Source organism: Bradysia coprophila, unplaced genomic scaffold (assembly GCF_014529535.1).
Source record: "Bradysia coprophila strain Holo2 unplaced genomic scaffold, BU_Bcop_v1 contig_138, whole genome shotgun sequence".
Taxonomy (NCBI): Eukaryota; Metazoa; Arthropoda; class Insecta; order Diptera; family Sciaridae; genus Bradysia; species Bradysia coprophila.
The window spans coordinates 721,102-733,515 of record NW_023503409.1 but is presented as its reverse complement, the minus strand read 5'-3'; the positions used below and the strand labels follow the sequence as shown (position 1 = coordinate 733,515).

Here is a 12,414-nt window from a genome sequence, read left to right as displayed (position 1 = left end):
TGTTGTGCGGGACAAAGTTCAAGAAAATTTTGCCAAGAGAAAATTTAGTCAAGATCTATTTACACAAACTGAATATGCAATTTTCATATACAAGGGGTAGAACAATATACAATAAATGTCGATGGTTCATGATAAAAATCGAACGTCAACAAAACATTGAAAACATGACATCTCTTCTAATCATCTAACGAATAATTTGAACTACACCCAGCCAATCACGCTAAGACAACAATCTTTAAAAAACAAACACGAGCGAACATTCCGCTCTGTATAGACGTTGAACAATAGACGTTGTATAACTTGTAACGACATAATACATTTTTAACATACCCAATAACGCTGGCGCAGCATATAAAAGTAGAATATTAAAGTAGGAGTCTCTCAGGAATTCTTCAATTAGTAAATAAATATGTCAGTATGTCTATTTTAAATAAATGACCCACAACAGTCCGAGATATAGACATATTATCGTAGAAGTAGTAGGTTATTCAATTGAACCCAAAAATTTCTTTTTTCTGGATTCCTAAAGCGCTTTTCTCCTGAAGGTTTTCCTAAATAAACCAGAATGTCCTCCCATTAAACTGGTTCCGCCTCTATCCGAGTTGAACTCGTACTTTACGTAATATAGATGCCTGAAGTAAGACCAACTATCTACAAATTCTCTGTCTAGTATTTTTCTTCAATATTCGTAATTGGTGCCTTGATGTTTTTTTTTGTTGGGAGTGCGGTTTCGAAAGCAAAATGTTTCATAGAGAGGACAGCACATTACATTTCGGGGTGTCATGTAGACGTCAACCACTTTTGATAAACAAAAATTTCAACTTTTAGTGCAATACAATCGGTTGCAACCATTTCTATTCCAAAAGAAGCCTGATTTTCGGTTTTCTAACAATTGTATTGTTTCGAGTATAAAGTTAATTTAAATCGACAAGAAAAATGATGGTAGAAGCAGAAGAAGCTACGAAGAGGTTAAATGTGACCAAGCAAACACTGGATGATGCCTATGCACCAACTAATTTTCTGGAAATTGATGTTGTTAATCCGAGTACGACAGTGATCCAGGGCAAGAAACGCTACACCGATTATGAAATCCGAATGCGAACAAATTTGCCGGTGTTCAAGGTAAAGGAAAGTTCGGTGCGAAGACGTTTCAGTGATTTTGAGTGGCTTAGAAACGAATTGGAACGAGATAGCAAAATTGTTGTACCGTCACTGCCGTCGAAGGCATGGAAACGGCAGATTCCGTTCCGCAATGACGACGGCCTGTTTGATGAAAGTTTCATCGAAGAAAGACGAAAGGGATTGGAAAGTTTCATCAACAAAATTGCCGGTCATCCGCTGGCGCAAAATGAACGAAGCTTACACATGTTCTTGCAGGAACCAACAATTGATAAAAATTATGTGCCGGGAAAAATACGCAACACATGAAATGTATTTTCGTTTACTTATCTCATAAATTTTGGTTGGAACAAAAGCGAGCGAGTTACTGAATTTAAATTAAAGTTTTTTTTTTTTGCATGGATTGTTAAAGTGAAGATGAAACTGTTTTTGCTTGATGTGTAAGTTTTTTGAGAAAATTGCGAACATTATATAACTTATGAACTTTGTCAGATGTTGTTACTCGTTAATTCGATCGATTCGACGATCAATTTTTAATAAAATATTTAATGAGTTAAATTAGGTTATTTCAGACATTCAAATATTTATGTCATGCCGTACGTTTCACACAAATTCTCATTATTCATATTGAGAAGCAAAATTGTATTTAAATAAAGAAAATTTTCTCATTAAAACATTTTTTACTTAATTTTCGATTTTATTGTACGAAAGACGAACTTAGAATTCTTATAATCATAACATCCTTTCCCTTTGAGGCCCTGAGACATGATTGAACGATTAAATCTGATAGCATTGCCATGAAATTGTGCATTGTGTCGACTAAATTTAGACAGAATTTTAACTCTTAGAAACTAACACCTCTACTTCGGTAGACTGCATTTTTCATTTAATGGGTAAATGGGCCCAGTCCAACTTGAGAGTGAGTTCTAGCTACGGTTCTGTTTTCTTTTTATTTAACGTAAAATAGAACACAATGAAAATAATCTTGGTAAATTTATCTTCACTGAATTCTGATCGCATTTTCAAAAAAGAGATGCATTTTATGCCAAGGATATGGTCAGCGGCAAATTTTGCATAGATATTTAAATTGGTGAAACTATTGCTGATCTAAATATAAAATGATTTCGAACAATTCCGTTAAAGTCTGGATAGGCCAATATTTAACTACTTATATTTCAAATAACTCACCTAGATGTATGTCATCAGAATTATCCATCATGCGCACGTTCGTGAAAATCCCACACTTTTTCTCGAAATATAATTTTTGTTAAAAAAAAATTAATTTATTAGTCGGCACTAAGGACATTGAAACTGAATTGAACTATTTATTTATAATTTTTTTTTGTAATCGAATAAATATTTTCTATTTCCGAATTCACTTTGATTCAAATGACAAATATAATTTCAACAATATCTTAATTTATATGATTGAGTCGAGTGTTAATCGTCGATTAGATGAGAAAAAAAAATACAAAAAACGAAATTATTTAATTTCATGAGCAACAAAATTTAACTACACACATTGTGGCAATCGAACTAAATCTGCAAGTATGCCACATCGAATCGAATTAAATCGGACAAGAAGCGCCGTCGTATCAGCGGATGGAACACAACAACATTGACTTTGATTTAAGCTTTTTTTTATTTCAAAATCTCTTAACCGTTGATTCGTCACATTGAATTTCAATTTTTCTTTTATTTTTCGTTTGCTATTTTCATCTTCGCTCACATGTGGAAAATTTAAACGATTCGTGTGTGTCAGTTTCGTTGTACCGTTTTTCACATGTATGTATGTACTCGTAACAAGAATTGGATCTAGCACAGAGATGCGCTTCGTTAAGCCGAATTTATTGTCTTTTAATATTTTCTAATAAAAAGCTCTGGGTATATACTAAACTGAGGCGGGCTCAGTAAAGAATTGAGAAGTCATGAAATCGTCGAGAAGCCATTCAGAAAACCTCTGTGATCTAAAAACTATTGCTTTGCAGCAAGTGAACGAATCTAATTTATCATAACTTTTCGATTCGGCATTTGTATCGACATCTCTGTTGCTGCTGTATAGTTCTTCATATCTTTAATTCTAATTATAACGCATTTTCTTTCGTGGTTTTATAGAATATGTTATGGTCAGCAGAAACTATTTTCAGCGACATCAACAAAAAGAAACATAACAATCGCATCATCATCACTCCTCTTCTCTTTCTTCCTCTCTATACTTTTGAATTTATTTTATTTTTGTGTAAATTTATTTTAAATTATTATGTGTCTACCCACCTCAACTGGTTTTCACTTGGTGCACTAGGAAAACTCATGACAAGTTTTTATTGCTTTTTTTCCGCAATTTATTGCAAGTCGCGTTGAATCTTCAAAGTCTGAACAGGAAAAACTATTATTGCTGTATCTTCCTTTTTTCAAGAATTCTTATAAGTTTAAGGCCTAAATCTTAGTCTTTCGCACGAAGGTTCTACAAACAAAGAACTAGCACAGCAGCTGTGACGCAAGTCTTTTTACAAGAAAAAAAATCTAAATTTTTTGAAAGAATGCACGTGCAGTCCGTGGGACCTTGCTTCCTTAATTAAGGATTATGGATTTATAGCCAACTAGAGCTATAAAAACTTCACATCAATTAAAAGGATTGTAAACTTTTTCACTTAAATTTCTCCTTAAGTATGTAGGTTCGCTTTGATTTATAATCATCAAGCCCTACAAAACACATTAGGTCTTTAAATGCAATACAATTTCGATTCAAGAGACCTTTCTACGTAAATACAAACAACACATACTCTTCGAGTGGTCGAGTTGATTTAGAACATTTTGTTTTGACCGTTGTTTCGTAGGGTTTGTGTTGTTTGTATTGAGGCTGTTTGCTTTCCTAGAATCGAGAATTAGCCGTAGATATGTAATGCGATGTTTTGATGTAACCTATGATCACTCTCCTCTACTTTACTTACCGTATGCGATGTTCTTTAAAACAATTATTTAGTTACTTACCTGGTCACTAAATGAGTTATCGCCCAAAATTCGAAAAATCGACATCAATGATCTACGGTTACAACATAGATGGGTTTAATAATTGAATTTATGTTAAAATGACGGAAAAAGGTATATTTTGTGTCAAACACACTTCGTAGTAACAGATTTAATCATTATATACGGCGATGCGATTGTCGTTTCTAACAGGTTAATCAAATGCAGATAAAAATTCAGACAAAGATAAGGAAACCTACTAATTTGTTATAATACGTTTCGATTCATGTCTGCATTTTTAATTTAATGAGGTTGTGTTACCACTTTATGTATGCTGGAAGACCTCAGGAGTCGAGTACAATATTTCACTGAATCAAGGAACCGGTTAGATACTTTTGGTTCATAGAATGTTATTTCGTGAACTAAACACAATCCGTTCTTCAGATTAATTTAAAATCAAAATTTCCATCAACGTTTTAATGTTTACCAATTAATTATTTCTTACAAAGTTTTTCACAATCTTCACGAGTCTTAAAAATGTTGCCATTAGCACCACATCCACCGTAGAAGAAATCTAAACACTCATTCGTTTCAGTCTTGTAGTAGAATCGTGGTTTTCTAGCTCGACATAAACTTTGAAGAATTGGTTTCTCAGCACAACGAGCTGCACAAAAGTTATTTACTTTAAAAAGTGTCCGATGGAATAATTCAGTGAATCTATGCAACTAACCTGGGTCCTGTGGCAGATCATCAGCATCCTGACATAAGGAAATACTGACAACAGCAGCAATAATTAACAAAACGAACAATAAATTTTTCATTATTACCACACACGTCTTCCGATCTACAAGAAAACTTATAAGAATCTGATGATGCGTAGCTAACGTGTTTGCCTTTTTATGCAAATCTCAAAAGAATGATATGGGAAATGGTCACTGTAATCGAGTTTCTGTTCGAGATAATATAAAGAATAAATAAAAATATTGCAGAGTGGGATTTAAGAATGAAGTGAAGAAGTGTTTGTCTGTATTTGAATGATAAGCCAATACTCAATTCAGTGAACTATTTTTCTGTTCATTGAAAATGTTCTATTGCATTGCGATTCTGGTAGTTGGGAAACATGTTTCTTATCTACCATTTGAATGAAAGTATTGCTCAAATATTTATTTATTTTTTCTTTATTTTTTCTTTGGAAATAACCGCATGATAAATAGTATCACTTGAGTCATTCTCAGGGCCTATTATTGGGAAATTGATTTACAAAGGAAATTGGCCATGGTCATTCCACAACACAACAATCTGTCAGATAAACAGATAGATGCTTATTGCTTATTACTCATACGTAATCTACGCCTGTAGATAACGAATGGAAGCTTTTACTCTACGCATAGTAATTAACAAACGTTACAATTTTATGAATTACTAAAATTTTACTAGAATTTCTGTTTTTCTACAAGTTACTCTACTGGTATTTCTGATTCGAAAATAAATTGTATAAAACTTACCTTCATCGGCTTGTATCAGAAAACGATGATCCGATCGCAAGAAGTGCGGGTTTAAAGCGTGATCTGAGAGATGGCACCTGCCTTCTCTGTATTCACGACTCGTGCTTAGCTAAGTGTGCATTATGTCATGAATATTTGCTATACGTATGCAATTTAACTAAATTCGAGTACGTCTGAATCCGAGGTGTAAACTGAATGGTAAATAGATGTTTGCAAACAAAAATTTTGTTTTCAATTTTAAATTTTAGAATGAGTTAATCCTACGGTAACAGTCTATCTAAATACTTAAATAAATTGTTATTTATGATCCGGACGATCTTGGGCAAAACAAAAAAATCGTCTTCTCTTGTAAGAAATGTTACAACTTTATACATGTAAGAACAATTATTAGTTATAGTTTCATAATTTCAAGCACGACAGAAAAAAGTTAAAGTTAGGTTTATTTTACTCTGCCGTGTTTCAAGCTATTTCAATCCAAATCATTTTTTACGGGGCCAAAGTCCGAAAAAACTGCATTGCCAAAATGGAAGATGTCGATGGTTCTTGCAAATTTTTTCGTTGAAAAAGTATAATTCTTGGATTTTTCTTAGACCCGTAGTAACCGTAGTTCGTTTGAAAGGTATTGAAAACAGCTTTCTAGTGACACACTAATTGACCGCATTATATAAAATCTCAAAGAATGGAATCATATCAAGATGATACTCCAGCAACGCATAGAATACCAGTTCAGTTCGTGATTGACCCCCTTGCATCATTTGTCTACACTCAGAAAAAAATACCAATGACATTCGATCACCAGTACCCTCCGTTTATTCCCGCAAAATGCAGTTTTTTCCGGTTTCGGTTCCACTATGTGACCTGCAGTTAAGGATCAAGAAAACCAACTTTTTAACAATTCCTTTTACATGAAGTGTACTGAAGAATCTCCAGTTTAGGTGAACTTGAAAAATATTTTATGTGCATGTGTTGCTCCTCTGCTATCAAGAAGAATGTGAAGTATTCAAAGACTATTCTTATACCAGAGCTATATTTGATTGTCTTATGTAGACTTTCACTGACAAAAAAGAACCTGTCCCTGTTTGCACTAAACGCATCACGCTGTAAATTTTCGCATTTCCTGACAAGATCTTTAAAACAAGCCCTCTGTAAAATCTGATGAAATTTGAGGATATTTTTGACATATTTGCCTTTTTTTGGCGCTAATAATATTTTTCTTTACTTACCTCAAATTTCCTCCAATCTATCCACTTCCCTCACGAATTGTCTGGGAAATGGATAGTTTGTAATAAACTTGTGAGGCCATCTTCTAAAATTACTTGATGACGAGAACCAAAAATATGTGACACTGTATTGGTGTTGCTACTGAATGAGTGACTATTCTCTCGTAAAATGTATGAGTGGTATTTATAAGAAAACTCCTAATATCTGTCGCATATTTTTTTTTTATTTCAAGTTCTTTTTTTTATCCGAAAATCTAATTACAATGTAAAATAAATAATTAAATGAAATTCAATTAAATAACTAAAAATAGTCGAATATTAATTAATTTGATAAATGATATTTTAAACTGAAATTTCTCTTAAATTTTCCATCGCATAAGACAACATTTTAAAACAACAGTCAAAAATATGTACAAGTTGGAATATAAAATTTTTAGGACAAGAAAAATAAATTTCGTAATCTCGGAAAAGGTAACTTAATGCAACTTACTTATGCAATATTGTGACTGAATTCCTCATTCGCCGTTCATTAAAGTATTCCAATTTGGTTTTTGGTATCGATTTTCGTTGCGGTTCCTGTAAAACAAAGATTACTGGGTGAGCTCTACAAATTCATTGCGTCGCTAGATTTTCGGTGCATTTTTTCACACGATTTCAAAATTTCATTGCGACAATAATACGTCTTAATCTTGATCAAACGTCATATGACGTTTGTACGAAAAACGTCTCAATTATCTCCTGTGTATTTAAGATATGGATCCAAGTTACAAAAATATTAAGAAATTCAACACTATTCTACACGCTTTGATAAAACTCACCTGTACAAACCACGACGATTGTTGGCACTCTGTCATTGTAGCTCTGCTACTTGATTCTAAAACAAGCAATCTGGTCAATAGATTCTTTGCATCGTTCGATATATCACTGAAGTATTCTCCGGGAAATGAAAAGTCACACTTTAAAATATTGGAGGTAGTTTCTTCGATGGAATCGTCTAAAAACGGCGACACACCGCTCAGGAACACATACAGAAGTACACCGAAGCTCCAACTGTCCGTATATTCGCTTAGCGGTTGTCCTAGCACCATTTCTGGTGCAGCAAATTCTAGATTCGATGGTGGCAGCACGATTGATTGATTTTTGCGTACGGCATCGCCGAAATCGATTAATTTGAGTGTTGGTGTTGATGTTGCTGTTAAACTGATTAAAACATTTTCCGGTTTGATGTCGAGATGAGCGACTTTGTTGCTGTGTAGACAGCTTAAAGCTGATGCTAATTGCATCATATACGTTAGGACGGTCCACTCGGAATAGCTGTCACTTTGGCAAATGTAAGCGAAAAGCGTTGGACCTTGAATGCTGTTGGTGAAAAAAATAAACGTTATTTCCGTGAAATGTTGACAAGTTCGGGTCGGGTATTGGTAATGATAGTGCAAAAGTATTGGAATTTTGAGTTTTTAGAATATAATCTTAACAGTCAGCGATATTTTCGTCTATCAAAAAGAACGACTTTGCAACTTGACTCTTGAAAATCAGTTATTAAGTATCAGACATTTTTGGAAAAATTGTCTGAGGATCACCGCATCATAAACTGAGTCGATGATCTCAATTTCTCATACAGTATACACTATTTGAGTAAAGAAATATATCAACTTGAAGCTGCGAATGGTTTTCATGTCTTACTTGTATTGTTCAAAAAAACACTATAACGTGTTGTGTATTGTGCGAAAAATAGGATCGATCTGGATATATCATATCACATGAAGCTCAGATCATGCTTCTCATTCATTAAAACTGATGCAATATCAAACGCACAAACAACAACAATAGCAAAACAGGTAATACTCACTATTCCATGATGACCGTATCAATTCCTATACGAGGTGCATTTTCAAATAGTGCAAGACCGCGCACCGTATTTATGTGTTGTGTCGAAGCCATCAGTCTATATTCTTCTTTCGTAATAGCAAAACCTTGTTTTCGACGAGGTATTTGCTTCATAGCAACGAAATGGCCGGTGACACTATCTTTTGCTAGCCGTACCACCGAAAACCGACCTCTACCCAATTCGGACACGCTAAAATATCGGCTAGAGAATTGCTGTTGTTGCCATAAGTTAGTCTCATTTGCCGGCATTACAACTGACGGGCTCGGTAAACTCACAGCGTTGCTGTTCACGCAGGTTAATCGAAATGTATATGTTTCACCAGGTGATAGTGCATGAACAACTACCATTGATTTTACTGGATTTTCATCTGCTTTCATCCAGACCATACTTCCCAATCGACAGTATTCAACAAAATAACTCGTCGAACTTTCCCAATTTAGTCTGACCGAAGATGGACTTAAAATTTCAATATTTGACTCGCTCAAACATTCGATTTGAGATAAAACCGTCAATCCTATAGTGCACTGCGTGGTTCCAAAGCGATTCGATACTGCACACACATACAATCCACTATCGCCAGCTGTTAAATCCGTGATGATCAGCTTAGCTTCGCCATTGTTAGCTAAGTTGAAATTAAATTTATTCGATTGACTTATTTGACATGGGTTCGGTTCGGTTTTTCTCCACGTTATTTTAGAATTTTCATGATTGCGAATGTGGCAGCTTAGCATCGCTGTAGCGCCAGTCTCAACTAAACAATCTTGTGATCGTGATACAATTTCTGGTGATTGTGAATGTGGTTGGTGAAACGATGAATTCATTGATTTATTGTCGGCGTTGAGCTGAGTATTTTGCAGTTGATTTGGTAGATTTATATAGTCGAAAGCTGTTTGATTTTTCGAATTGAATTTATCGAAATTGGAACAGTCAACTGATCGTCGGGGCGACAGCTTTGCTATGCTGAAATTCCACAAAGATTTCTTTTCGGATTGAGGTGACGGTGATGTGTCATTGGTGATTAGACGATCTTTTTCTTTCTGTTTGGACGGCTGCATTCGATTAACAGTTAACGAGAGAAAGAGAAACTTTTAGTGAAAGTTTTGAGAACTGTAACCATTGCATAGCATTCAAAGTATTTACTCCAACTACTGTTATATTGAATACTTCATACCACAGCTTTTGTAATAGACAATATCCATGCCAAATTCTATTGAGCGTTATAATGATAGCGTTCAAAACCTTAAGCCGAAAGCATTTCAGTTAAACTAGACGGGTCGTACAACATCGCCCAACTACAAGCTAGAAGAGCCTATTATCATTATCTACGATTGTCTTACAATAGTTGTTATCATCTGCAAAGTTTCAACTTTGCAGCAGTATTTCTTAAGTTTAACACAGCAAATAAGTCCGAGAAAATAGTCACGAAGTATTACCATTCGGTGGATTAAAGAATGAGGACATTTTTTTTTAAATTATAGTAAGCGAAGCAAATGATGAAGAGGTTCGTAGAGATACAGCTAAAAAGTCGAAATTCTAGATTAAACACTTGTAACCTTCTAAGTGTCGAATTAATTTTTCTCTTTCGAATTTTTGTTGCAATTTAAAACCGAAACTTCTAAGATGAAGCATTCGTCTCCTGTAAAATTTAGTTTAAGATCGTTAAATTAAGAACGCAAGTAACTTTAAATGAAATCTCATGAACATTACTGAATCCGAATAAGAACACTCGAAGTGAAACTGATTCAATCGCGTAAAGATCGTACATCATGCTCATTCAAAAGTATTTTTGTACAACATACCCAAAGTGTAAGCTTTTTTCTGTCCTTCACTCGTACTTTACTTTTTGCCCTCTTCCTTAATAATTAATACGAAATCGGAAACAAAGCCATGCAACACCATTGTTTTTAGTTCTTTGTTAAAATCGATTTATTTCATTCTCTTTAGTTACTAAATATGTTAAATGTGTGTCATTTACATTAAATCTGTATAATAATATTGGTTTAGTTGGATTGTTTTTAGTCAATAGTTTTGTTGTTGCTTTTACTACTAGTGATGACTAGATGGTCTTACCTTGTGCACAAACGGTTGATTGTCATTGGTGGATGTCATTCTGCCGGTGTCAGACATTTGTTTTCGTAGATTTGGAGGGCCAAATTGTGAACTACTAAATCATAAGAAAAATAAAATTAAAAGCAAAATAATAACATAAAAGGGATATGAATAAGAAAAATTAAACATAAAAAGCGAACGTAAAAACGGTAAATGAAATAAACTAAATTTACATTGAACTGAAACCAAAATCAAAATGTTTGGAAATTAGTAAGTGAATCCTATTCCAAACAAAAAAAAAACTTTCAAAAACGGTAAGCGTTTGGCGTAAAGACATTTCAAATCTGTTACTTCTTTTTGTTGAGTTAAAAAAAAGTACTAGACTCGATTACTGAAGAAATATTTGCCGCTGTCTGTTTAAAGTAAGAATGAGATTGTTAAGAATCGAAAGATTCCAACTACTTGAGGAGGATTTTTAGATTTTCTAAATATTTGATCACTCAATATATAACTTGAGTGGCATGAAACATCTGTCACAAGTTTTTCATGAATGTCTGACAGTTCAATTTAAGCAAAGATCGTTTATTCATCCATCAATTTGTTAGTCAATGCAGTTAATATTTTGGTTAGGAAAGAATAAGTTCATACACTCACGAAGACGACTGACAGCAAAATTTAAACGGTTCAGTGGATCTTTTCTATACACCATTTTTAGTATACAGAACGTCCTAATCTAAGTCGATAGATTATCCACCAGAAAATTTTGTCTGTCTCCGCCTTCGTGATCAACTCAAAGCAGCGCCAGTTTTTGTTAATTTTATTTCCGAAAATTCTGAAAAGTTCCAAAAAAAATCTGGAAAAATGTTTTTAGAAATTTTTCGGAACTTTTTCAAATTTTTTCGAAATTTACGGAATTAAAATTCCCAAAAATGCCTACTGACTCAGTGTCATAATCTGTTCCTTAAGAACCCAGGGTTAGTAATAGCTCAAAGGTATAAGTGGGAAATCAATCATGCGGTTAGTGAAGTCAATATAGCCGCCCGGTGAATAATCTAAACGATTTATAATTTATGTTATTTTCTTTTAATCAGTTTTCTCTGTTTATACTTTTTTATTAATATACACTTTTTGTCTTCATTTTTATTTTAAATTATTTTTTTTATTATTTTGCTATTTACAGTTTTTCTTCTTTTTTTTAGTTTATAACATCAAAGCATATAGTTTATTATTTGTTTTGTTTTTCTCTCTTCATTTTGCTTAACCCTTACATGGTATCCTCTATTAATAAATTATGTGTTTGTACATTATGCAAAATATGTTCTTCTTATTGATTTTCATTTCCACTTTCCATATTTTTCACCTCTTATTATTTCTTTTTAAATTAGCTTCGAATAATCAAAAAATAATATTTCTTTCTGTTATCATCTTGGTTCTTGTGACAATATAATGTGTGTTACGATTTTTTTTTGTTTGTTTTTGTTTTAAATATTCGCGTAAACTAATTGGTCTTTTAGTTAATCAAAAATAATTTTTCTTTCTTTTTTTATTTGCTTAATTATTACACTTTTATTGTGATATATCAAAGGAATTTGCTCTAATTTTCTTTATAACAATAAGGATTTTCAAAATGAACCAGGGAATTGAATCAAAGTGAAATTTTAATTTT

The 12,414-nt window shown here is 33.3% G+C and overlaps 4 protein-coding genes across 10 annotated transcripts in view; 1 reads left to right on the top strand and 3 right to left on the bottom strand.

Moving 5' to 3' along the window:
* The window catches only part of LOC119073249, a 23,667-nt gene extending 20,891 nt beyond the window's left edge, over positions 1–2,776 (bottom strand). Inside the window, exon 1 of the mRNA XM_037178598.1 lies at positions 2,308–2,776. Coding sequence (XP_037034493.1) covers positions 2,308–2,338 — 31 coding nt within the window. The 5' untranslated portion in view covers positions 2,339–2,776. The remainder of the gene's footprint in view (positions 1–2,307) is intronic.
* LOC119073289 (sorting nexin-12-like) lies at positions 780–12,414 on the top strand. Its single transcript, XM_037178675.1, has 2 exons — positions 780–1,606; positions 12,400–12,414. The coding sequence occupies exon 1, from the start codon at positions 937–939 to the stop codon at positions 1,426–1,428; it is 492 nt and encodes a 163-aa protein (XP_037034570.1). The 5' UTR covers positions 780–936; the 3' UTR covers positions 1,429–1,606; positions 12,400–12,414.
* LOC119073294 (PI-actitoxin-Afv2b-like) lies at positions 4,549–4,965 on the bottom strand. Its single transcript, XM_037178679.1, has 2 exons — positions 4,817–4,965; positions 4,549–4,750 (listed from the first exon to the last, which is right to left on the bottom strand). The coding sequence occupies exons 1-2, from the start codon at positions 4,905–4,907 to the stop codon at positions 4,581–4,583; spliced, it is 261 nt and encodes an 86-aa protein (XP_037034574.1). The 5' UTR covers positions 4,908–4,965; the 3' UTR covers positions 4,549–4,580.
* The window catches only part of LOC119073246 (kalirin), a 41,723-nt gene continuing 36,359 nt past the window's right edge, over positions 7,051–12,414 (bottom strand). For 4 of the 7 annotated variants that reach the window (XM_037178574.1, XM_037178576.1, XM_037178577.1 and 1 more), the window contains 4 exons: positions 10,770–10,863; positions 8,661–9,748; positions 7,630–8,170; positions 7,051–7,387 (listed from right to left, as the gene is read on the bottom strand). In XM_037178574.1, the coding sequence (XP_037034469.1) occupies positions 7,298–7,387; positions 7,630–8,170; positions 8,661–9,748; positions 10,770–10,863 (1,813 nt within the window). In that variant the 3' untranslated portion in view covers positions 7,051–7,297. Of the gene's footprint in view, positions 7,388–7,629; positions 8,171–8,660; positions 9,749–10,769; positions 10,864–12,414 lie in introns of those variants that run through there. The other 3 variants (XM_037178575.1, XM_037178579.1, XM_037178580.1) reach the window with 3 other exon arrangements.